At 43.7% G+C, this 27600-nt stretch overlaps 1 protein-coding gene across 1 annotated transcript in view; it reads left to right on the plus strand.

Moving 5' to 3' along the window:
* Nucleotides 1–27600, plus strand: part of INPP5D (inositol polyphosphate-5-phosphatase D) — a 420594-nt gene that overhangs the window by 279183 nt on the left and 113811 nt on the right. The window contains exons 12-15 of the mRNA XM_030216155.1: nt 8649–8845; nt 12120–12237; nt 14936–15032; nt 15547–15685. Of these exons, the coding sequence (XP_030072015.1) occupies nt 8649–8845; nt 12120–12237; nt 14936–15032; nt 15547–15685 (551 nt within the window). The remainder of the gene's footprint in view (nt 1–8648; nt 8846–12119; nt 12238–14935; nt 15033–15546; nt 15686–27600) is intronic.

A 27600-nucleotide genomic window follows, 5' to 3' on the forward strand; every position in this document is an offset into this window, starting at 1 on the left:
CAGTGATGATAACTACCAGTAAATGGCACTAACAAGCACTAATTTGTTCTTATATGTGTAACAGACATGCCCCTGTTTTATAAACACACATAATGACTCTCAAATGCAAATGCAGAGGGGGCAGTAACATGGGAGGGGCATTGACATATCAGGGGCATTCCAACTATTCTTGCATGCATTTTAAAGAACAGTTGCATTGATGTACCCAACTGCAGCATTTAGGTGCCACCATTTACGCCAACTACAGACATAAGTGGTTGTACCTAAAGTTTGGCACGTAGTTGCAGACTTACACTAGTATTCTATACCAGATTTGGCATGCAGCTCTGCTGTTACAGAATATTAGCTTAGTGCCTAGTTTTTTATGCCTAAATTTTAGCACCATTTATAAAATTGCCCACTGTATGGATGCTGCCATTGAAAATTCTTGCAGACCGCCCCGTCACAATCTGTATAGTACCGGGCCAGAGTGAGGGCAAGGCATGGGCATTATATCCAGCTGTATAAATAGCAGTGATATTCAACCTACTATTGCACAACTAAGTGTTCAGTTTAGGACAGCAATAGGACTGACCTAAATTAAACTGCTTAGCTATGCAGTAGTGGACTGAATATTGTTATCTGTAGAGCAGCAGTAGAAACCGGTCTCTTCGTATTTTCAGTCCCACGACTTCTACAGATAGCCGCACTGAACATACCTAAAATAAATGCTGACTGCAAGGTTTAAGAACTGACTCAAATGTCATACTTCAAAAGTAAAATCTACGGACCATTTTTACTGGGAATGTTTTCCCAGTTCTTGTCTATGGGAAAAAGCTTAGTCAACGAGGCCTTAAATTTGAATACGGGAAAGCTAAGTGACTTGCTCAAGATCACACATTGGCTAGAGGAATCAATCCAGGGTCTCTGGGTTCTGCTCTAATCACTATACTAGAATACCACATTTAAAATGCAGTCTTATTTCTGTTAGACTAATTACATAGCTGTAATCTGCAGGAACCACTTAGAGAGGCATAATTGAATGGGGCGCCCAAGTTTTCCTGAGGGCATCCTCTCAGGACGTTCCTGCGAAGGGGCGGGGAAACCCATATTATCGAAACAAGATGGGCGGCAATCTTTGGTTTCGATAATACGGTCGGGGACACCCAAATCTCAACATTTAGGTCTACCTTAGAGATGGTCGTCCCCAATTTTCGGCAATAATGAAAACCGAGGACGCCCATCTCAGAAATGACCAAATCCAAGCCATTTGGTCGTGGGAGGAGCCAGCATTTGTAGTGCACTGGTCCCCATGACATGCCAGAACACCAACCGGGCACCATAGGGGGCATTGCAGTGGACTTCAGAAAAAGCTCCCAGGTGCATAGCTCCCTTACCTTGTGTGCTGAGCCCCCAACCCCCCCCCAAACCCACTCCCCACAACTGTACACCACTACCATAGCCCTTAGGGATGAAGGGGGGCACCTAGATGTGGGTACAGTGGGTTTGTGGTGGGTTTTGGAGGGCTCACATTTACCACAACAAGTTTAACAGGTGGGGGGGATGTGCCTGGGTCCACCTGCCTGAAGTGCACTGTAGTATCCACTAAAACCGCTCCAGGGACCTGCATACTGCTGTCATGGAGCTGGGTATGATATTTGAGGCTGGTATAGAGGCTGGAAAAAATATTTAAAACTTTTTTTTAGGGTGGGAGGGGTTTAGTGACCACTGGGGGAGTAGTGGGAGGTCATCCCCGATTCCCTCCGGTGGTCATCTGGTCATTTAGGGCACATTTTTGTGGCTTGGTCGTAAAAAAAAAAAAAGGAGCAAGTAAAGTCAGCCAAATGTTCGTCAGGGACGCCCTTCTTTTTTCCATTATTGGCCGAGGATGCCCATGTGCTAAGCATATCCCAGTCCCGCCTTCGCTATGCTTCTGACACGCCCCTGTGAACTTTGGTCGTCCCTGTGATGGAAAGCAGTTGAGGACGCCCCAAATCGGCTTTCGATTATGCCGATTTGGGCGACCCTGGGAGAAGTACGCCCATCTCCCGATTTGTGTCGAAAGATGGGCGCCCTTCTCTTTCGAAAATAAGCCTGTTAGTCTTCCAACATTTAGCCAAAGCTTTAAGCTTCTCCATAAAGGCTCAACAACTTAAACTTAAAAGCAACCATGCACTATTTACACTGACTGCTTCATGAAACCTTGATGAAAATCAGGAAAACTAGAGGAAAGCATGCCTCATTATGTTCTATTAACCTACAAGAGCACCAGTATGAAGTATCCATACTCTTGGGTTCTGTGTCCATTGAGTTTTGGGTTTGTGTATAGAAAGAGGCTTAATTACTAAAACTTAGTGCACATACTAATTTCATTTGATCACTTTCGGTTATTTTTTGTGAATACGAGCTAAAAGTTCGTTCTTAAGCCAATGGTGACCTTCCGTCAAATCATATTGTTGTCAACACTGGACATTTTGTTACCAACCTTAGAATTTTTGGATTTTTCTTTCTTTTCCTCAGTGCAATTAGAGAAGAAGGCAGACTCCCTTCCCCATTGGTACTATTTTCAAATTTATCATGACATAGACGACTCTGACTTCTTATCTTGCAAGCTTAAATTTTTAGTCACACAATGGAGGTGATATTCAAATCCAGTTAACCGAATAAGAGAGCTTCTTGCCTGGTTTAACTGGCACTGAGCAATCTTCAAGGGAATATTCAGTGGCACTTGCCCAGATAGTGCCACTGAATATCCCGTTTAACTGATTAAAAAAACTCAAACTGGCTAATGTGTGGGCAGTCCAGTGGCAGAGTCATTACATAGTCAGATAAGGGCTAACATTCAGTTGGCCAGCCAAATAGGACAACATAAATAGCACTCCTATTTTTGACCAGTTTAAATTAACCAGTTAAGGGTAGAATATCAGCCCTTATCCAGTTAAGAGCTGGCCATTTGCAAATACCCACATATTTAACACTGGTACCCGGACATGGCCTTGCATTGAATATTGTGAGCACTCTGGAGGGCTGGTGCGAGGGAAAGGGGATAGTGGGTCTTTCAGCCGGCATCATCCCCGTTCATTCAGCCCAGCTAGGAGAACAGGGCGCCCTCTAGGGATCAAACTGCCAGGGAAAGCTGTAATGCAGGAGAAAAACTACACTTCCCAGAAGCCAGTGCAGAGTCAGCTGAACTCCCAGGAGGGGGAGGGTGGAGTGACTGATTGGGAGATGAGGTCTGATCCTGGAGATGGGGAACAGCTGGTGGAGCTTGGGGAGGAGGAGATGGAGTGGAATAAAGAGGAGGTAGAAGGAGAAGGTAAGGAGGTGTGCATGGAGGTTGGAAGGTTTGCTCAAACTTCCTCAGGAAAGGTAAAGGCTTTGGTGGCGGGAGTGTGGCCCAGGCTGTGCATACTTGGAGAGGATAAAATAATCCAGTGGGGAAGCCACTGGTGGAAGAAGCTAACCCATAAACTATCTAAGGGTAGAAGATAGTGCTGATGAGGGGAGGCTACAATTGGGAGCAAGACAAAGGTTTATATTCTGAGTTAAGATTGGACTGTGTTAATAAGCTGAATGTGGAAAAACTGAACTGACTCTTGCATTCTTGAGGAAGTAACTGCTTGAAGATTAAAGCTGTATTAAAAGATGCTGAGAGAATAAAGACCTGTGGTTTTCAAGAACTATAAGACTGCTGGAGTTTGTGTGTCCCAGTTGTGAGCTGATCCTGGGCGCAGGTCAGCTGGGCAGCAGTTAAACTAGGCCAGAAGCAGTGCAGCAAGGCGGTGGTTGCAGCTCGTACCGGGGAAAAGCTAGCCAAGCTAAGCAGGGTCGACCCCGGCTCTCACCTGGAAGAGTGACCTGGTTACAATATCCATGCATATTTTCGGCAGCAGCATCAGAGTTTTAAAAACTGCCAGCTGAATATTACCTCCAATGTTTTTAGCATGCATTTATATGCATAGGCTCCAGATAATAAGAACGTAAAGCCTTGTCATGCACCTTATTAGTACTACGTATGTCTATAACGCTACTAGATATACACAGTGCTGTACACAAACATATAAAAGTCATACAATCTATTCAAGACAAAGGAAAAATAAAAGATTATGGAGTTTCATCTATTATGGGAATGATTAAAACAGCATGGGTATTGAATTGATGAATAAGGGGTTAAAAGAAGCCTCAAAATGTGGGCTTTTAACCTGGATTTGAACAGAGCCAGAGTACCAACTCAGGAAATCTATTCCAAGTGTATGGCACAGAAAGACAGAGTCTAGGGATCATGGGCACAGATAAGAGTGACTTATCCAATGACTAGAGTTCCTAGGGAGATACTGAGGAGCTACAGAATGAATACACATGTAAATCAATAAGAGAAATATGAACTGTATGCAGAACCAGGGAGCCAATGAAATGATTTTAAGCTGTAGGTTTTGCATATAGTGGTTGGATCCACTCTAAAAATTCTCCATAAATCCCAAATTGGGCAGAACCCAGAAAATATAATTCCATTTTATGGTGAGAAGAAGGGTTAGTTTATAAGAGGTTTGATATATGGCTATGCCAAAAGAATCACAGTGGTGTACAATAAAAATAAACATTGATAAAAAAAGAAAGAAAACGAACTCCGATAATTGATAGGAAAGAGGTAATCAATCATTCTACACACATAACAACACAAAACAAAAGAACTTCAAAAACAAAAAGAAGGAGCTCAAGTCAGTCCTGGATTTGGCCCAATGCAAAATGAAAAAAGTGAGCCTTTAACTCGAAGGCTGAGAAGAAGTTGATTCCAAAGGCAAGGAGCTAGATTTAAAAAAGGCAGAATCCTGAGTGATAATCCAGTGAGCCTTGGAATGGTGATGAATAACCATCTGAAAATCAGCAAAAGAATGATGAAGGGCTCTATTAGGTACATAAGGAGAAGCCAAAGCTGTATGATAACCAGGGATCTGTTGATAGTAGGCCTTATGAGCAAGAAATAGAATTTTAAAATCAATATTAAATGTAATTGGGAGCAAATGAAAGCATGCAAAGAAGTGAAATATGATCTCAGTGATGAACATTACCGAAAAAACAAATGGCAGAGTTCCAAAGCATATGAAGATGCCTCAAAAATATTTTCAGAAGGCTGGCATACACATAATCTTACCTAGACAGAAATAGGGCATGTATCAAAGAATGAAGAGCTTTATCTTCTAGTGGGCATTTTAGCTTGCGAATTTTATGTAGTATGAAAAAATGAATTCTTGAGCAAAGGTGAGCTGGAAATCAATCACTACCCCCAGGTACTTAAGAGTCCACTACAGAGACTGGCATAAGGGTTGGGCACTCCAATCTTCCAATGATCCAACAAGTGGAACTTTTAGATACATTTAACACCAAGTGGTTCTCTTAACCAACCTGCAACCTGATCTAAGCAAAACTGTAAAAACCTTAAATCAGGGGAGATGACATCTATTCTGGTAATAAGTAAAATGTCGTCAGCATAGATATGAACGCTAAAAGCCTAGTTCCTGTATCAAAGAAGCCAAGGAACTAAGAAAGACATGAAAAAGTATAGGAGATAATGAAGACCCCTGAGGCACTCCCCAAACTAAGGGAACACTTTTAGAAGATGAAGCATCTTTAGAGGCTGTATATGAACGAACAGACAAAAATGATTTAAACCATTTCAGTACACTCCCTGAAATGCCACAAGCTTCTAAATGAGTAAGCAAAATCTCATGGTTCACCAAATGAAAGGCTGAGGTCAGGTCCAGGGAAACCGCAAGAACAATCTGGCCACTATCTAGGATAGCAAGTACTTCACTTAATAAGGCTAACAGGACAGTTTTTGTAATGAACCCATGCCTAAAACCTTACTGTCTGGGATGCAATACATTCTTTTTATTCCAGGAAGTCATTGAGCTGATTTAATACTATCTTCTCTGTAAGTTATGATAGAAAGCAAAGATTAGAAATGGGACAATAGTTAGATGGATTAGTGTCAAGAGAGGGATTTTTTAGGATAGGGGTGATAATAGCATGTTTCCAATATGAGAGAACAATATAAGAATCCAGACTATAATTGATGATGGAATGTAGTAATGGCCGAAGACCATGAAAAGAAATTGAAATCCACTTAGAAGGTATAGAGGTTCATTTTCGGAACAGAAAAACATCCAAAAATGGCACAAAGTAGCAGACTGACTTTTTTTTTGGTTTGCAAAAAACATCCAAATCTCCATTTTCAAAACTCATTTTTAAGACATTTTTCTTTGCAGTTTGTCTAAATCTCAAGGGGGTGCAGTGGAGGCATGTTTTGGGTGGGACTAAGCCAGGCTTACGATTTGGACATTTTTCTGCAATAATGGAACATTGTAAAAACATCCTAGGCAAAAAATAGGAAGTTTTTGGCTAGACCTGTTTTAATAATGAATAAGCGCCAAAAGGTACCCAAACTGACCAGATGACCACTGGAGGGATAAAGGCATGACCTCCACTTAATCTCCCAGTGATCACTGACTCCCTACCACCTCCCTAAGAGATGAAACTGGCAATACATACCAGGGTCTATGACAGCTGCAGATATAATGGCCATTACTCTTAGAGCAGTAAGTAGGTCTATGGAGTATCCTAGTGGTCAGTACAGTAGACTGTAGAAAAGGGGACCCAGGCCCATATCCCACTGTAACTGGTACACTTGTGGCGGAAAGTGTGAGTACCTCAAAAACCACAAAATACCTACTGAACCCACATACAGGTGGCAGCTGCAGACATAAGGGCTATTGTAGTGGTGTACAGTTGAGTACAGTATATTTTTTGCTATTCCTGGAGAGCTCACCATACAGTATAAGGGGGGTTATGATGTGATGTGTACCTGAGACATTTTATGTGAAGTTTACTGCAGTGCCCTGTAGACTGACCCACTGTTCTACTGGAACGCTGGAATGTCTGGGTGGCCAATCTAGTAAGACTGCTGGCTCCCAGACATGCCAATGTCTTATTTTTGTGCATTTTTCCCTTGGATGTTTTTTGTTTGAAAATGTCCCTTAAAGAAAGATGCACTGAGCACATAAATTTATAAAATAGAGTGATTTCTGAACCAAAAAGATAGAAATTTTTCTGGTTCAAAAATGACCATGTTTGGCACTGGATTTTTGGACTTTTTTGTAAAGCGTCCAAAATTGGATTTGGACGTCCTATCAAAAATGCGCCTCATAGGATCTAAAGAGGAAAAGGTCTTAGAAATAGAAGAAAAGGTTTTTGATAGAGAGATCAAGGAGAATTCTTTGTTAGTATTCCATGAACCAGAAATCAGAGGATTCAGGAGAGATAGTATTACTAGAAGTGGTCTAAGAAAAGAAACAAAGCTTATCAATCTTTCAGAAGACAATATTGCATCTGTAGATAGGGGGAAAACAACTGATACTAGAAGGAGGTTAATGTAGAAGCTCAGCAACAATAAAATACAATTTGTGTGTAGAATTGTCTGCATTTTCAATAATAGTTGACACTGGCAGAAGATGTCATGCAGTAGAATTTTGAATAGATTGAAGGGAAGAGAGATGGTTAAGTGGGAGACCTGTGAGGAGCAGGTTGTAGTAGTCTCAGCAGGAGGTGGAAAGTTTGGATAAAAAATGGATGAATTTTGGTGATTGTTATAGAGAAAGAAATGACAAATTTCAGCAGTCTGCTTGATATGTGCAGAGAAAGCGAGAGAAGAGTCAAAGGTGATCCCAAGGTTATGAGCTGAAAAGACAGGGAGAATCCGCAGACATAGAGCATGAGAACAGAGGTGAGTTTAGGGTGAAAGATAAGAAGTTCAGTCTTGGCCATATTCTTTTTCAAATGGTGGTGGGACATCTAGCCAGTAGTGTCAGTCATGTAGGCTGATACTTAAGTCTGGATCCCAAGTGAAATTTCAGTTGTGGAGAAGTAGATATGGGAGTCATAAGCATAAAGGTGATTCAGAAAACCATGGGAGGAGATCAGAGCACCAAGGGAACTAGTATAGAGAGAGAAGAGAAGAGGTCCCAAAATAAAGCCTTAAGGTACACTGACCTATAGTGAAATAGCAGAGGAGGAGGATCCACCAGAACATACACCAAAAGTGTGATGGAAGACAGAAGAAAACCTAAACAGAACCCCCAAAATCCAAGCGAGGACAGCATATCAAGGAGTAGGTGATGCTCAACAGTGTCAAAAGCAGCAGATAGGACAAGAAGGATGAGGATTGGGTAAAGGCCCTTGGATCTGGTCAAGAACAGGTCACTATAGACTTTACAAGAGCTGTTTTGTAGAATGTAGAGGGAGAAAACTAGATTGAAGTGGATCAAGAATAGCTTGAGATGAAAGAAAGTCACGACAGTGGTAGTGAATGGCATGTGCAAGTAGACTGAATGTGGAAGGGAGTAGGGAGATGGGATAACAGTTGAAAGGGCAGCTAGGATCTAGAAAAGATTTCTTACTGATGGATGTACAAAGAAAAGAAGATCATTGAAATATGACTCCAGTCAGTTTTCAGTGCATGAATGTGTAAGTATATGCACCTGTATTTCTATATATAAGGAAAAAATGAAAAAGGATATTGGAACAGAGCTTTTAACATTAATAGAAATTTCTTAATAAGGCTTAATGAGTTTTATTCAAAGTCATTTTGACCTGATTTTATTCTGATGTCACAGGTGATGCACCACCCCCAAAAAAGATTACATCATGGTTCCTCTCCAAGGGGCAAGGAAAGACCAGAGATGATACCGCAGATTATATTCAACATGACATCTATGTAATTGGAACTCAGGAAGATCCTTTGGGTGAGAAGGAATGGGTTGAGATTCTGACACGCTCCTTACGTGAAATCACTGGTACTGATTTTAAACTGGTAAGATTTCTGTCAACAAGAAACGTCACTCATAGATCTGTGAAAAAGCAGGAGGTTTGATCCATTTTCAATGGCAGACTGGGTTTGAGGGAACAGATCTGGTTTTAGAGATTTCAGAGGATGGATGGACATCCTGTATATATGGTACATATGACAAAAACCTTAGGACTGGTATTATGACTTGCCAGTGTTATTGTACTAGCATAGAGAGGCCCATGCTCATGTCATGTATCCATTAAGGTTCAGTTATGTTGCTGATACATGTAGATGTGGAATAAGGTAATAGACTAAAGGCTGGCAGGAAACAGCACAAAAGGATTCAGAATTGGTGGAGAATTCTCTTTTTTCCCCTTAGCCAAAGAACTTGGTTTGGCTAACATGGCCATGAAAAAGATATGTTAAATGAGATGTAATTAAGTTCCTTGATGATAGTCTATGTAAGTGCATGCCAGCATAACTACCACTCTCTTCAACCCCAATACAATTACAGACCTCCACAGCCCTTCGCCATCTCCAAACATATCTCTGTGTAGCCCTCCCCTCCAGATCTCCAAATGAGTCTCTGGGCCTACCTACTCTAGCAAAATGTAGTCAGTCCTTCTAGGCTACTGGAAGTCAGACTTACTGGCAGGGCTGATGCAAAAGTATTAGGCATCATAGGCAACTTTACGCTCCCCCTTTCCCACCCAGTTAACTTTCAGGGCCCTAGGCATCTGCCTAAGATTTTGATAGTTAACAATCATGGTCATCACAGAACAGTCCTTTAAAATGCGTTAACAAGCATCATGGGGGTAATTCTATGAAGCAGGTGCTAAAATGTATATGCCAATTAAAACATAAGAACATTAGAACATAAGAGTTGCTCTACTGGGTCAGACCAAGGGTAGATCTAGTCTGTCTAGTCCTGTTTCTAACAGTGGCCAGTCCATAAGTACATAAGTACATAAGTAGTGCCATACTGGGAAAGACCAAAGGTCCATCTAGCCCAGCATCCTGGCACCGACAGTGGCCAATCCAGGTCAAGGGCACCTGGCACGCTCCCCAAACGTAACAACATTCCAGACAAGTTATACCTAAAAATGCGGAATTTTTCCAAGTCCATTTAATAGCGGTCTATGGACTTGTCCTTTAGGAATCTATCTAGCCCCTTTTTAAACTCCGTCAAGCTAACCGCCCATACCACGTTCTCCGGCAACGAATTCCAGAGTCTAATTACACGTTGGGTGAAGAAAAATTTTCTCCGATTCGTTTTAAATTTACCACACTGTAGCTTCAACTCATGCCCTCTAGTCCTAGTATTTTTGGATAGCGTGAACAGTCGCTTCACATCCACCCGATCCATTCCACTCATTATTTTATACACTTCTATCATATCTCCCTCAGCCGTCTCTTCTCCAAGCTGAAAAGCCCTAGCCTTCTCAGCCTCTCTTCATAGGAAAGTCGTCCCATCCCCACTATCATTTTCGTCGCCCTTCGCTGTACCTTTTCCAATTCTACTATATCTTTTTTGAGATACGGAGACCAGTACTGAACACAATACTCCAGGTGCGGTCGCACCATGGAGCGATACAACGGCATTATAACATCCGCACACCTGGACTCCATACCCTTCCTAATAACACCCAACATTCTATTCGCTTTCCTAGCCGCAGCAGCACACTGAGCAGAAGGTTTCAGCGTATCATCGACGACGACACCCAGATCCCTTTCTTGATCCGTAACTCCTAACGCGGAACCTTGCAAGACGTAGCTATAATTCGGGTTCCTCTTACCCACATGCATCACTTTGCACTTGTCAACATTGAACTTCATCTGCCACTTGCACGCCCAGTCTCGCAAGGTCCTCCTTTAATCGTTCACATTCCTCCTGCGACTTGACGACCCTGAATAATTTTGTGTCATCGGCGAATTTAATTACCTCACTAGTTATTCCCATCTCTAGGTCATTTATAAATACATTAAAAAGCAACGGACCCAGCACAGACCCCTGCGGGACCCCACTAACTACCCTCCTCCACTGAGAATACTGGCCACGCAATCCTACTCTCTGCTTCCTATCTTTCAACCAGTTCTTAATCCATAATAATACCCTACCTCCGATTCCATGACTCTGCAATTTCTTCAGGAGTCTTTCGTGCGGCACTTTGTCAAACGCCTTCTGAAAATCCAGATATACATGCAAATGGCAAAGTCCCAAAAAGCAGCAATATTCCATGCTACGTAATCTCAGGGATAAGCAGGGATAATGGTTTATGGACTTTTTCTCTAGTAATTTGTCCAAACCTTTGTTAAACCCAGCTATATTAACTGATTTATCACTTGTTCCAGCAATGTCTTCTAGAGCTTAACTATATGTTGAGTGAAAAAAATATTTTCTCCTATTTGTTTTAAGTGTGCTACTCTGTAACTTCATGGAGTGTCCCCTAGGCCTTTGTACTTTTTGATAGAGTAAACAATTGATTTGTGTGTACTCATTCTACTCCAATAAGGATTTTATAGACCTCTATCATATCTCCTCTCATCCATCTCCTTTCCAAGCTGAAGAACCCTAACCTCTTTAGCCTTTCCTCATATGAGTCAATCCATCCCCTTAATCAATTTAGTTTCCCTTCTTTGTACCTTTTCCAGTTCCACTACATCATTAAGATACAGTGACCAGAACTGCATACAATATTCAAGATATGGTCTCACCATGGAGCGATACAGAGGCAAGAATCTGACATGTATGTCAGATGACCAAAGAGATGTGCTTGAAAGCCACAAGCAACATTTTGTACTTGATCCTGTGTACTAATAGGAAGCTAAAGTGAAGAGCCAGTGGGGGTGAGGGGGGGGGGGGAAACAGTTACGTAACAGTTACGTAACCGCTACTAAACGGACTTGGAAAAATCCAAAATCCCAGGAATAACATGTATAGAATGTTTGTACATTTGGGAAGCTTGCCAGGTGCCCTTGGCCTGGATTGGCCGCTGTCGTGGACAAGATGCTGGGCTCGATGGACCCTTGGTCTTTTCCCAGTATGGCATTACTTATGTACTTATGGACTTCTGGGTGAAATAGCATCCTGACAGTTGTATTCTGCATGAGCTGCAGACATGTTAATGAGATGTTGGATAAGCCAGAAATAAGAGCAGTCCCACAGTCTAACTGGATGAACATTAATGCATGAAACAATAGATCAGATTGCATTAGCAAGTGCTTCAACACCTGAACAGATGTGATCTGCACAGTTCAATGTACTTGCCATTCACAATCCAGTTTGTTGTTTTACCAGATAACAATTCAGACTCTATGGAGCATCAGGATAGTCATCTTGGCGAAGCCTGAGCATGAAAACCGGATTAGTCACATTGGGACAGATACTGTAAAGACAGGAATTGCCAATAGGCTTGGTAAGAAGGAGTTGTTCAGTATTAACTATTGTGAATAGACAAGAGCGTCCTTGACTTTCTTAAGATTTTATAAGATTTTTTACAACAGCATGTATTTTTTATTACTGTTTGTACATAGTATTGCCTTATTGATGTAACCTCCACTGGGGGACACAGAATGTAACTGGTTCTGGTGGTAGGGTTCCAGTCTCGTACCTGGTTAGACACAGGCCCGAGGGATTACTCAGTGAATGTCTTTTCCAGTTCAGGGATGACTTTCCCTTTCTACTAGATACAGACTCCTCCTCTCCCTGAGGCCCTTTTACTAAGCCACGTAAGCGCCTATGCACACCCAACGTGCTCCAAAATGGACTTACCGTATGGCTACCATGTGGCTCTTGTAGTAATTTCATTTTTGCCGTGCGTCCAATACGCGCACCTGAAAAATAATTCTGCCGTGCATATCAGACACGCGCCAAGTGGCATTGGCGCAAGTAGGTCATTACCGCCCGGTTACCGTGTGAGGCTTTACCATGAGGTCAATGGCTGGTGGTAAGGTCTCAGACCCATAATGGACGCGTGGCAATTTTCATTTTGCTGCACATCCGTTTTCGGCAAACTTTTTTACAGGTGCGCTGAAAAATGATTCTGCGCTCACCCAAAACCCGCACCTACACTACCGCAGGCCATTTTTCAGTGCACCTTAGTAAAAGGACCTCTAAGTGAATGGTTCTTCTCATACATGTCCCACTCAGCTTCCAAGCACACCTCAGATGAACACACAAAGGATTGATAGTTTCATAAATGATAAATTTATTTAACAGAAAAAAATGTAGGATGTTCCAACAAATGCTGTCACTATAGGATTCTACAGCAGAAGTTCAAATGAACAGTAGCAGAACTGTTTTATACCAGCAGGGTGAAAGTCTATAGGGAAGGGAAATAGAATTATATTTAGATCACACCTTCCTCACTAGTACCTCAAGACAAGTTACATTTAGGCACAGCAAATATTTTCCTGTCCCTGAAAGGCTTACAATCAAGTTTATGTGGGAGGTAATGGAGGATCAGGTGGCTTACCCAAATTCACAAGGAACATCAGTAGGATCTGAGCTCAGGGCAGGCTTCCCTTTCAACCCATTGCCCTAACTAGTAGCTTACGCCTCCTCCTCTCCTTTGGCCTATGGAAGATGTTTTTGCCAATATCTACTATAGTTTATTCACTTAGTTCAGACATTGAGATAAATGATGAGACTTCTATAAAACAAGCTATTCTTTCTCTGTTTGCTCCATAATTCCTCATAGAGGCTTCAGAATCAAGAAAAAGAAGGCCTTAGGCCTCAGGGTAAAGTATGTTTCTTACACTCACCATGGAAACTGTGCAAAAAGCTGACTCCTACATGAGTATGGACAGATTAGCCAAAATCAGAATGTGAAAACAGAAAAAAAAACTTATACTTCAAGTCTCACCCTTTATACCTGCTGTGGGGGTAATTTTATAACAGGATACCTATGTAAAAAGCTCAAAAAGGCACCTATTTAAACCTATTTTATAAAAGCAACATGGACACCTCCTGACCAGCAACAATAATGTACAAAAAACCCCCACACACATATCCACTACTTAATTTATAAAATATGTACCAAATAGGCCATATTTATAATCAATATAATATCAGCAGATAAACTGATCCAATCATAATATATAGCTCTACGGTTTTAATTCTCTAAATATATTTTCACAAGGTAACGGACCATCAAGAGGTGAGCTTTCACTGAGGTAAATTTCCACATATCATAACTCGACTCCTGCTCTGCCAAAACTATGTCCCAGATCATGTAAATGTAGGTGCACTCCTGTGCTTCTTTTTAGAAGCCTTTTTCAACATATAAAAGAGACTTTACATTTGGAAAACTTTTAATAAAATTATCCCCTGCATGTCACTGCTGACATCATGAGGTCTTTAAAGACACAACCTATTTGACTCGCTCCTAAAGCTTAAACAGGAAGAATTGCTGAATACAGATAGAGGTTAAGTAGTGCCAAAAGTTAAGGTTTGGTAGAAATCAAGGATCTGATCTCGCACAAGATCACCTTTACATTCTTTTCATTTACAAAGGGCTTCTTTTACAAAGCGGTGCTTCCGATTAACAGGCGCTGAATGCGAAGAAGCCCATTCAGTTCCCATTGGCTTTTTCATAGTCAGGGGTCCTTTTACTAAGCTGTGGTAAAAGGGGCCTATGTAGGCTAGCATTATCACATGTTTTGACGTGTGCTGAGGCCCCCTTTTACTGCAGCAGGTAAAAGGCTGTCTCTTTTTTTTTTTTAAAGAAATGGGCATGCAGTAAGTGCACCACTTACAGCGCAGCCATTTCAGGGGGAGCACTTACCGCCACGTATTGAGGTGATGGTAAGGGCTACTGTGCTAACCCAGCGGTAACCAGGCAGCATGCAGCACTGCCCAATTACCACCGGGTAAACACCGGTGCTACAAAAATAGAAATTTTTTTTGTAGCGCCGGAAATGGTGCACACTGGGGGTGGGAACTACCACCGTTCTCCTGCTGTAGCCTGGCAGTAATTCCTGTTTGGCACACAGTAAGCTTGCAGTGGGCTACATGCTAATTGGTAATGCCACTTTGTAAAAGGAGCCCAAAGTGTTCTGTTTTATGCACAAGCTGGTTTAATTTCCTGACAACTTATTTGTTTTTTCCTATAGGTAACAAAGGTGCTGTTGGGGCATCATTTATGTTTAATGGGACCTACTTTGGGTTTGTTAACAGCCATTTGACTTCTGGAAGTGAAAAGAAACTTAGGTACTAATTTTTTTTTCAAGCTGTTTTTTCTCCTTACAATGCTAATCTGTACTGCATTAGGCTGGGAACAGCCAACGTTTTCCTGCCCTTCCTTCCCATTGACCCTCTACACTTTCAGCTTCAGAGGGAAACTGGCAGGAGGAGGCGGAAGCAGCAGCAGATGGGCTCCTTCTGTCAGCAGGATGGTATTTCAGGAAGGATGAAAGGAGATAAAATGTACATTTTAATTGTGTTTTGTAGTCAGAAAAAAAAATTCACACATGGCTTCCCTAAATTTCTGGGCCCTAGATATATGCCTAAATTGCCTTTGCCTTAATCCAGCCCTGATGTTGTAGTGCCCCAGTCTGTTTATACCAGCTGGTTTTCTTTAAATAGTTGTGCAGGGAAGTGGGGGGAGGTCCCTGCTTTCAGACTAAAGGAGCCCTTTATTCCATTCTTACAGTTGTTTTCCTGAAGACAGCATTAATGAAGGGTTCAGTGCCAGGTATCATTAATATTTTATTTATGTTATTAGGAGAAACCAAAACTATATGAACATTCTCCGCTTCTTGATGCTTGGGGACAAGAAGCTGAATTCATTTAACATCACTCACCGTTTCACTCACCTCTTTTGGCTGGGAGACCTGAATTACCGCGTTGATTTACCAACATCAGTGAGTGAACAAGCGTCATATCAAATGCTTTCGTAACACAATAGACACAGGACTTGATTAACATTTGGACAAAAGTAGTGTAAAAAGTGTGAAAAGTCCTGCAAGATTGCTTGCACAATTTTGGAATAGCACATACTGGGGTGAATTCTATAAATTGTGCCTAAAAATTTGGTGTGGAAGAAAATCACTTAAGCACTATTCTATAAGCCATACCTAAAGTAAAGCATGGTTTAGCGCTTAAGTGCAGAGGTCACGCGTAAAGTTAGGCACGCCCATTTGCACTAATGCAAATGTGCTGCAAATGCCCCTGCCTAAATTTATGTGCGGAACCCCCTTATTCTATAATATTGTGTGTAACTGGAATCCATGCCCACACTCCACCCTGTTCCACCCCTGCCTCTCCCACTTCTGCGTCCCCTTTTTCCGACTGAGCATAAAATTTAGGCATGGATGCCATGCCTAAATTTATGGACATAAAGTTCAATTAAATGTAATTAGTGCAAATAATTGCTTGTTAAAAAGCACATTATTGGCACTCATTGGCTTATTATTCAATTATATAAATTGGGCACACGCCCAAATTTGCACATGTAATATTTGTTGTCTTTTATGGAATTAGGGGGATTGGGGCTAAGGCCACCTAGTTTTAGGCAACAGGAAGGTGCAAAATGTTATTTTAATCATTCACACACGTGTGGGTGATCTCATAGTATACTGCCTATTTGAAAAGTACACGGCGTGATTTGATAGCATGTACTCTGCCAATGGTCATGCATATGAGAGAGATTTGGGCAGAATGTACAGGTATGTCTATAGATTATAGAAAACTATCATTTACATGCATACATACTAACATGCTTGGCTCTTCAACCAGGCCTTTAATGGAAGAAGTAACTAAGTTGCTAGTCTCACACACACACAAGGAATGACACTGGCTGCACATACTGCAGCAGGATATGTTTATCCACTCCTACCCTAGCTAAGATAATGTTCAAGCACCTTTCTGACTCATTTATCTTTAAATAAATCCCTTATTTTCTTACTCCTGTTACTCTGTCTTATCTATCTATATGTTCCATCTTTGTTTACACCTTATGCTATCTATTAAAATGTTTTATTGAGTATTGTGTTGACATTATAATGTAGCATACTATACCATAGTTTGTATTGTTGTTTGAATATTTTTACTACTATAATTTTCTCTAGCTTACATTCGAGTTGTTCTTGCTGTACACCACCTTGAGTGAATTCCTTCACAAGGTGGTAAATAAATCGTAATAAATAAATAAACTAAACATCTAGGTGTGGGCATTTACATCAACTATAGGGCTAGTTTAAGTGATCTCACTTTAATGTATGTCCTGCCGATATTCAACGCTATTTAACTGGCCAGAAATAGCTCCTGGACGGTTAAGTAGCATTTAGCCAGCTTACCACTAATATTCAGTGGGAGACAGCCAGTTATCTCCGCTGAATATTTGCAGTTAGCGCTGAAGACTAGATTTTATATATGGCACCTGAAATATTGGCGACGAAAACATTTCCACATATTCTGTAAACCACATCTAGATTTAGGCACGGTTTATAGAATACATCTAGATCAGTGGTTTCCAAATCTGGTCCTGGAGGCACCCCAGCCAGTCAGGTTTTCAGGATACCCACAATGAATATTCATGAGAGAGATTTGCATGCACTACTTCGATTTGCAAATCTCTCTCATGAATATTCTTTGTGGGTATCCTGAAAACCTGACTGGCTGGGGTGCCTCTAGGACCAGGTTTGGGAACCACTGACCTAGACAGTTTATATCAGTGATGGCGAACCTTTCAGAGACCGAGTGCCCAAACAGCAACCCAAAATCTAATTATTTATCGCAAAGTGCCAACATGTGCTGGTACTCATTATGGGCGGAGTCACCACATATGACTCCACCCCTATGATAGCCACACCCCTTACACCAGCCATGGCGCATATAAAGAGACATCATTGAAAATATTATACTAGTATAGGAGAAAAAAATAACATGATTTTTTTTCATTATATATCATTTCTGTAAGCTGTTACAGCTCCAGTATACCCAGTGCAACTAAGACAGTACATAAGTAATGCCATACTGGGAAAAGACCAAGGGTCCATCGAGCCCAGCATCTTGTCCACGACAGCGGCCAATCCAGGCCAAGGGCACCTGGCAAGCTTCCCAACGTACAAACATTCTATACATGTTATTCCTGGGATTTTGGATTTTTCCAAGTCCATTTAGTAGCGGTTTATGGACTTGTCCTTTAGGAAACCGTCCAACCCCTTTTTAAACTCTGCTAAGCTAACCGCCTTCACCACATTTTCCGGCAATGAATTCCAGAGTTTAATTACACGATGGGTGAAGAAATATTTTCTCCGATTTGTTTTAAATGTACTACACTGTAGTTTAATCGCATGCCCCCTAGTCCTAGTATTTTTGGAAAGCGTGAACAGACGCTTCACATCCACCTGTTCCACTCCACTCATTATTTTATATACCTCTATCATGTCTCCCCTCAGCCGTCTCTTCTCCAAGCTGAATAGCCCTAGCCTCCTTAGTCTTTCTTCATAGGGAAGTCGTCCCATCCCCGCTATCATTTCAGTTGCCCTTCGCTGCACCTTTTCCAATTCTACTATATCTTTCTTGAGATGCGGCGACCAGAATTGAACACAATACTCAAGGTGCGGTCGTACCATGGAGCGATACAACGGCATTATAACATCCTCACACCTGTTTTCCATACCTTTCCTAATAATACCCAACATTCTATTCGCTTTCCTAGCCGCAGCAGCACACTGAGCAGAAGGTTTCAATGTGTTATCGACGACGAAACCCAGATCCCTTTCTTGGTCCGTAACTCCTAACGTGGAACCTTGCATGACATAGCTATAATTCGGGTTCTTTTTTCCCACATGCATCACCTTGCACTTGCTCACATTAAACGTAGCACCCCCCACAGTCAACTTCCACTTCCAAAAAAGCATTTATACTTCATATAGAACAGTGTTGAAAAATGAGCACAAAATTCAGTTTACCCACCCCCACCCTCAACTTCCACTGCGAATTAAACGTCAAAGTTTACCTGGGCTGTCTGCTCTGCTCCTCCAACTACAATCCGATTCTTCTCTTCTGCCGAGTGCTGATGATACCAGTGGCTCGCCGGGGGTGGAGTGCAGCACTGCAGCTGAAGCACAAGGCGGCTTAGGCGGGAGTTGCGGAGCGGCGGCTGCGTGCTGGCACACAGGGTGCTGCAGGGGGAGGAAGACGCGACGCCGTGACGTTTAGTCCAGATGGGCTGGACTGGAGATGCAGCAAACTTCCTTGGGCGGGACTCGGGGAGCCTTACAGGAGACGTCACAGTGAGCGAGGAAGGTACGCACCGGCGACACCCCCCTAGCTGCAGAGCCGAACAGCCAATGGGATGGCTGCCCGGGCTGCGGTGCCACGATTGCCTGTTTTTTTTTCTTTTTGTCACGAAGGATGAATGGAAAGTGGCTGGGCGTGCATGCCAACAGAGAGGGCTCTGCATGCCCTCTCTGGCACGCGTGTCATAGGTGCGCCATCACTGGTTTATAGAATGCATCTAGAGGCCATACTTGCACCTACCTCTAAGTGCATCTGTTTACGCCAAGTAAAACCTGGTGTAAATACTGACACCTATGTTAGGCATGGCAGGTTTATTCTATGACCATAGGCATAGATTTTTGGAACTCCCATGGTCTGCCCATTCCATGACCATGCCAATGGCCACGCCCCTTCTTTGGCAGCTCACATTAGAATTTATGCACACCGCTTTACAAACTACGCCTATCAAGTTGTGCGTGTAAATTAGTGTCAATAATTGATAAATGGCAATTGTCTTGTTAAGTACTTAAATTGTGCATGCAAATCCAGAATACACCCGAATTTGCATATGCAATTTCGGTTGCGCTATAAAGAATCTGGTGTATAGCGGCTAACTGGCTATATTGTACAATGTAGCTGGCTATCCATGAATATTCAATCACTGGCCAGTTAAGTTTAGCAGCCAAATCAGACCGCCTAAATAGCAGTTCTATCTTTTGCCACTATAAACTTAATCAACCAGCACTGAATATTCCGCTTATGTTTGCACCGGTCAAAAAAAAAAAAACGGATATTCAATGCTGGTCACCAGAAACAGCCCAACACTGACTATCCATGGTCAGCGCTAATTGCATCACTTATGCAGGCTGCCTCCCACGGTTTGAATATCGAGCCCTGTGTGTTTTCAGTCATTTGCACTAGTATTTGATAAAGATAAATGTGTCTACTTTTCTTTATAGAATAGGCTTAAAATAGGTGCCATAAAGAGCACTTCTCCGAGGACAAGCAGGCTGCTTGTTCTCACATGTGGGTCGACGTCTGCGTCAGCCCAGGAAACGGCAAATTTTCACAGCAAAATTTAAAAGTTTTGCCAGTCTTCTGGCGCGTGTGCAGCGCGGACAGTTTCCCGCCCGTCACGTGAGCGTGCCTCCTCAGTTCTTTTTTCTCTGCGACGAGGTGACAGGATTTTTTTCTGCTTTCCTCATTCTTGGCCCAGGAACAGAGTCTAACGACTATTTCTTTTGTTTCTTTTATTATTTTAGTCATTTAAATATATATATATATATATATATATATATATATATATTCCCATAGTTACTTTTAGTATTTTTTTTCTCTATTTTAAGTTTACATTCTTTTCGACGGCCGCCGGGTTTTCTCCCTTTTTGTGCCCTTCTCTTTTTTGGCACAATCGTGTCGTTTGATTTCGCCAAAGCCGTTTTTCCTTCCATGTCATCAAAGACACCCAGCTGCTTCAAACGTTGTACTTGGTGCAACCGGACCATCTCAGGTACCGATACCCACGCCTGGTGTATCCAGTGCCTTGGGCCCGACCATAGCCCAGCCACTTGTAGTCTATGTCTTCGTATGAAGAAGCGGACCCAAGCGTCTCGAGAAGCCCAACGAGAAAAGCTTTTTGGGGCTTGGTCCGGTCCTTCGACATCGGTACTGAGGTCGGCGGCATCGACATCGAAAGGAGCATTGATGTCGGGAAGAGAGGTAATGGCTGCTGAGAGACCAACTCGTGCTGGGAGCAGTGAGGCGTCGAGTGGGTCTCCACCTGCCTTGAGACCTCCTGTTATGCAGGCCCCCCGGGACTGACCTTCATTGGACCCGGCCCTGAGGAGACATGAGGATTCCACGTCCTCCTCATCGGTACCAAGGAGTCTCGATGACGGGCATCGAGCAAAGGCGAAAAAGCACCGTCATCGTTCTCCTTCGACACACGGTACCAGGAGCTCCGGGGCGTCGAGTTGGCACCCGAGAAGCATCGATGCCGAGATGATTGCTCCCTCTCAATACAGGAGGTGCCGATGCATCGGTCTCCTAGCAGCCTGGTATCTGCTTCTGAGCCTCCATGGATTCTGACACCGCCTGTTCCACTGACCCCATAGCCTTCTCTGATGGCAGATCTCAATGAGTGCATCTGGGCCTGAGTTCCAGAACTTCTGGAAAGACTGCTACGACTGCTACGACAGTCAGCTTCGGTGTCGGAGGTTATTGCGCCTTCTGTACCGTCTCCTGCAGCGGCGTCTGGCCCTTCTCCTGTGGTGAGGTCCCCGACCGCAGTGCCGTCTGCGGCATCGGCATCGGCTGCCACCCAGTTCGACTCTCTTTCGACGTCAGTGGAGGGAGCTTCACCACAGTCGGACCGGGCGTCAGCCTCTCGACATCACCATAGAAGACATCGTTCCTCGGCGTCGAGGCAGGTTCAGTGTTGAAGTACCTTAACAAAGATTTTATCTGACACTGAGCAGAAGCGTTCATGGGAGTCAGAGGAAGATCCCAGGTACTTTTCTTCTGATGAGTCCTTTGGGATTCCCTCTGATCCTTCCCCTCCACCAGAGAGGAGACTATCTCCACCGGAGAGTCTGTCTTTTTCCTCTTTTTTCCGGGAAATGGCTACGGCTATTCCCTTCCCTGTGGAGGTTGAGGATGAGCCCAGGACTGTGATGCTCGAGGTCCTGGATTATTCTTCTCCACCTAAAGAGGCCATGACAGTTCCTCTGCATAAGGTACTGAAAGAAGTCCTTATGCGAAACTGGTCGGCTCCTCTGTCTGCCCTGTGGTCCCAAAGAAAGCTGAATCCCAGTATTGGATCCACGGTGAGCCTGAATTGATGAGGCCTCAGTTACCCCACAATTCTATGGTGGTGGACTCCGCCCTGAAGAGAGCCAGGAGTTCTAGAGGCTATGCTTCAGCACCCCCAAGCAGAGAGGCTAGAACTCTTGATTCTTTTGGGAGGAAAACGTATCAGGCCACTATGCTTGCCACCAAGATTCAGTCATACCAGCCCTTCACGAGCGTGCACTTGCGGGACTCCATACGGCAACTGTCGAGTTTGGTTGATGGACTCCCTACGGAGTTAGCCGAGCCTTTTCACCAGGTGGTCAGGCAGCAGAAGGCGTGTCGAAAGTTCCTGGCCAGGGGTACATTTGACACTTTTGATGTAGCATCAAGGATCGCTGCTCAGGGTATAGTGATGCGCATACTCTCATGACTGCGTGTCTCTGACTTGGATCATTCTGTCCAGCAGCGAATGGTGGATGTTCCTTGCCGGGGGGACAACCTTTCTGGTGAAAAAGTAGAGGATCTTGTTGATCAGATCAAGAAGCATAATGATGCTATGGATTCTCTCTCCCACCGTGCGCCTTCTGCTACTGCTTCCTCATCTAGGAGGTATTTTGGAGGGAAAAGAAGTGCTCCCTATTCCTATCCTAGGTGTAGGTACACTCCTGCTTCTCGGCAGCCTGCCCAGGCTCAGCCCCAGCACGCTCGTTCTTGTCAACAGCATGCATCTAAGGGCCCTATTGCTCCCCTGCAAAAGCAAGGGACGGGCTTTTGACTGGCTCCAGTTAAGCGTAGCCTCAATAAAATTTTCCTACCGGACAACTTGCCGGTCGGGAGGAGGTTGATATTTTTTCAACGAAGGTGGCTTCTCATAACCTCCGATCGGTGGGTTCTTCAAATAGTCTGGTTAGGATATACCCTCAATCTAGAATCCAAACCTCCAAATTGCCCACTGGGAGCTCATTCTTACAGCTCCCAGCACAAACAGATACTTGCAGAAGAACTCTCCGCCCTTCTAAAGGCTCAAGCGGTCGAACCCATTCCACCAGGGGAAGAAGGGTTGGGATTCTATTCCAGGTACTTCCTTGTGCAGAAAAAGACAGGTGGGATGCGTCCCATCCTAGACCTAAGGGGCCTGAACAAATTTCTGGTTCGAGAAACGTTCAGGATGGTTTCTCTGGGCACCCTTCTTCCCATGATTCAGGAAAACAATTGGCTATGCTCTCTAAACTTAAAGGATGCTTACACACATATCTTGATTCTTCCAACTCACAGGAAGTATCTTTAGTTTCGGCTGGGAACTCAGCACTTTCAGTACCATGTATTGCCTTTTGGTCCTACATCTGCACCCAGAGTGTTTACAAAGTGTCTGGTGGTAGTAGCAGCCTCGCTACACAGACTGGGAGTGCATATGTTCCCTTATCTCGATGATTGGCTGGTGAAGAGTACTTCGGAAGCAGGCGCTCTACAGTCCATGCAAATGACTATTCGTGTGCAAGAGCTACTGGGTTTTGTGATCAATTACTCCATCTCACCCCAGTACAGAAGTTGGAATTCATTGGGGCTCTGTTGAACACAAAGACAGCTCGAGCTTATCTTCCCGACGCAAGGGCAGACAACCTCCTGTCCATGGTTCGAGCGTCTCAACAGATCACGGCTTGGCAAATGTTGAGACTTCTGGGGCACATGGCCTCCACAGTTCATGTAACTCCCATGGCACGTCTACATATGAGATCAGCTCAATGGACCCTAGCTTCCCAGTGGTATCAAGCTGCAGGGGATCTAGAGGATGTAATCCAACTGCTCACCAACTTTCAGAATTCCCTTCAGTGGTGGATGATTCATTCAAATTTGACCTTGGGACGTCCATTCCAAATTCCTCAGTCACAAAAAGTGCTCACGACGGATGCATCCCTCCTGGGGTGGGGAGCTCATGTATATGGGCTTCACACTCAAGGGGCTTGGTCCTTTCAGGAAAAAGATCTTCAGATCAACCTGCTGGAACTGCGAGCGATTTGGAATGCTCTAAAGGTTTTCAGAGATCGGCTATCAAACCAAATCATTTTAATTCAGACAGACAATCAGGTTGCTATATATTACACCAACAAGCAGGGGGGCACCGGATCTCGCCCTCTGTGTCAGGAAGCCATTCAGATGTGGCTTTGGGTGCGCCGTCATGGCATGTTTATACAAGCCACTTATCTGGCAGGCATAAACAACAGTTTGGCTGACAGACTGAGCAGGATAACTTGAAGTTTTACATTTTCCTTCTGAAGCAATTCCTCCACTAAATAAAACCTTTTACTTACCAATACTGAATCGAAACTTAGAAGGTCAATTTGCTATCAGAAATAAAATTCAACAGACTGGATGTGAAGGTTTGCAAGACATCTCTGCTATATTGGAAGATTCACTATCTGACATAACACAAAGGTCTACCCTAATTGTTTCATTTGTTTTTGAGCAGGATTTAAACTCTGTTTTAAAGTTGTACTTTAAGAACTCTATGAAAACCTTTTGTGGTTACAGAGTTTGGATCTATCCTGACGTTACAAAAACTACTTGAGACAGAAGGCGAAAATTTCTAGCACTAAGAGTGGAAATGAGATTGATAGGAGCAAAATACCTGTTAGCTTACCCATGTAAATGTACTACTACTACTACTACTACTATTTAGCATTTCTATAGCGCTACAAGGCATACGCAGCGCTGCACAAACATAGAAGAATGCTCAAAGAGCTTACAATCTAATAGACAAAAAATAAATAAAGTAAGCAAATCAAATCAATTAATGTGAACGGGAAGGAAGAGAGGAGGGTAGGTGGAGGCGAGTGGTTACAAGTGGTTACGAGTCAAAAGCAATGTTAAAGAGGTGGGCTTTCAGTCTAGATTTAAAGGTGGCCAAGGATGGGGCAAGACGTAGGGGCTCAGGAAGTTTATTCCAGGCGTAGGGTGCAGCGAGACAGAAGGCGCGAAGTCTGGAGTTGGCAGTAGTGGAGAAGGGAACAGATAAGAAGGATTTATCCATGGAGCGGAGTGCACGGGAAGGGGTGTAGGGAAGGACGAGTGTGGAGAGATACTGGGGAGCAGCAGAGTGAATACATTTATAGGTTAGTAGAAGAAGTTTGAACAGGATGCGAAAACGGATAGGGAGCCAGTGAAGGGTCTTGAGGAGAGGAGTAGTATGAGTAAAGCGACCCTGGTGGAAGATGAGACGAGCAGCAGAGTTTTGAACCGACTGGAGAGGGGAGAGGTGACTAAGTGGGAGGCCAGCAAGAAGCAGATTGCAGTAGTCTAAATGAGAGGTGACAAGGGTGTGGATGAGGGTTTTGGTAGAGTGCTCTGAAAGAAACGCGCAGATTTTATGGATGTTGTAAAGAAAGAAACGACAGGTCTTGGCGGTCTGCTGGATATGAGCAGAGAAGGAGAGAGAAGAGTCAAAGATGACCCCAAGGTTTCGAGCTGAGGAGACAGGGAGAATGAGAGAGCCATCAACAGAAATAGAAAACGGGGGGAGCGGGGAGGTGGGTTTGGGGGGGAAAATGAGAAGCTCGGTTTTGGTCATATTTAATTTCAGGTGGCGTTGAGACATCCAGGCAGCAATGTCAGACAAGCACGCTGAAACTTTGGTTTGGATGCAAGGTGAGATATCAAGGGTAGAAAGGTAGATTTGGGAGTCATCAGCATAGAGATGGTAGGAAAAGCCATGGGATGAGATTAATGAACCAAGGGAAGAAGTGTAGATAGAAAAGAGGAGGGGACCAAGAACAGAACCCTGAGGTACGCCGACAGGCAGAGGGATAGAAGTAGAAGAGGATCCACCAGACTGAACACTAAAGGTGCGGAGGGAGAGGTAGGAAGAGAACCAGGAAAGGACAGAGCCCTGGAATCCAAGTGAGGACAGGGTATCGAGAAGTATGCTGTGATCGACAGTGTCAAAAGCAGCGGAAAGATCAAGAAGAATGAGGATGGAATATTGACCTCTGGATTTAGCCAGTAATAGGTCATTGGAGACTTTAGTAAGCGCAGTTTCGATTGAGTGGAGAGGGCGAAAACCAGATTGTAATGGGTCAAGAATAGCATGTGAGGAGAGAAAATCAAGGCAGCGGTGGTGAACAGCACGCTCAAGTAATTTGGAGAGAAAAGGAAGGAGGGAGATGGGTCGGTAATTAGAGGGACAAGTAGGGTCAAGTGAAGGCTTCTTAAGGAGAGGTGTGACCACAGCATGTTTAAAGGCAGCAGGGACAGTCGCAGTGGAAAGTGAGAGGTTGAGAATGTGACAGATAAAAGGAATAAGAGTAGGAGAGATGGCATTAAGAAGGTGGGTGGGAATGGGATCAGAGGAACAGGTGGTACATTTTGAGGAAGAAAGGAGAAGTGTAATTTCCTCAATAGTAACTTCAGGAAAGGAGGAAAGGGAATGAGGGGAAGGAGAGAGAGGGGAACGGACCAGTGGAGGGAGAGCTGGTGAGGTAGAGAAAGCAAGGTTTATCTTTTGAACCTTGTTGTGAAAGAATTCAGCAAGGGTCTGAGGAGATAATGAAGGGGGAGTTGGGGGAGGGGGCACCTTGAGGAGAGAGTTCAATGTGGTGAAGAGAAGTTGAGGATTAGAGTCAAGAGAGTTGGTCAGTTGGATATAATAATCCTGTTTGGCACGTAAAAGAGCAGATTGGAAGGAGGTCAGCATGAACTTAAAGTGTAAGAAATCAGCAAGGGCCCGAGATTTCCGCCAGAGGCGTTCGGCGGAGCGGGTACAGGAACATAGGTAGCGGATATTAGAAGTCAGCCAAGGTTGGGGTTTTGTACGCCTTACAGGGCGGGTCATCAAAGGTGCAAGAGTGTCTAAGGCAGAGGATAGAGTATTGTTGTAAGAAGAAACAGCCTCGTTGACAGACGTGGATGGTGCCACAGTAGAGAGGAGGTTTGAAACATGGGAGAATAGAGATGAAGGGTCAATATCGTGAAGATTCCTAGATAAATTAGATAAGATAGGACGGGACTGGGAGGGAGGAGATTTAAGTGTGAAAGTTATAAGATGGTGATCAGAGGAGGGATGATCAGAGGCAAGGAAACTAGAAGGTGAACAATTGGAGGAGAAGATGAGATCAAGACAGTGACCATTTTGATGAGTGGGGGAGGTGGAGCATAGTTGGAGATTAAAGGACGACGTTAAAGCGAGTAACTTGGAAATATAAGAGTTGGAAGGATCATTAGCAGGAATATTAAAGTCACCAAGGATGAGAGAGGGGGAGGAAGGATCATGGAAGAAGGCAAGCCAGGCGTCAAAGTCACTGAGAAAGGATGAAAGGGACTTATCAGGGGGACGATAAATGACCGCTATTCGAAGAGGCAGAGGAGAGAAAAGGCGGATAGAGTGGACTTCAAAGGAGGAAAAACAGTGAGATTGAGGTGGAAGAAGGGGTTGAAATCTGGAGGAGGGAGAGAGAAGTAGTCCCAACACCGCCCCCACGGCCAGCAGGGCGAGGAGTATGTGAAAATAGATAACCGCCATGGCACAGGGCTGTGACTGAAGCAGAGTCATCAGGGCAGAGCCAGGTTTCTGTTATGACGAGCAGATGGAGGTGACGCGAGATAAAGAGGTCCTGGATATAGGGGAGTTTGTTACAGATAGAGCGGGCATTCCATAGGGCGCAAGAGAAGGGCAGAGAATAGGAGGGGAGTAGAGGAATAGAGATGAGGTTAGAGAGGTCATGGTGAGATCTGTAGAGTTTGGATAATAGTTGGTGAGGAGGGCCAGGAT

Source organism: Microcaecilia unicolor, chromosome 10 (genome assembly GCF_901765095.1).
Source record: "Microcaecilia unicolor chromosome 10, aMicUni1.1, whole genome shotgun sequence".
Taxonomy (NCBI): Eukaryota; Metazoa; Chordata; class Amphibia; order Gymnophiona; family Siphonopidae; genus Microcaecilia; species Microcaecilia unicolor.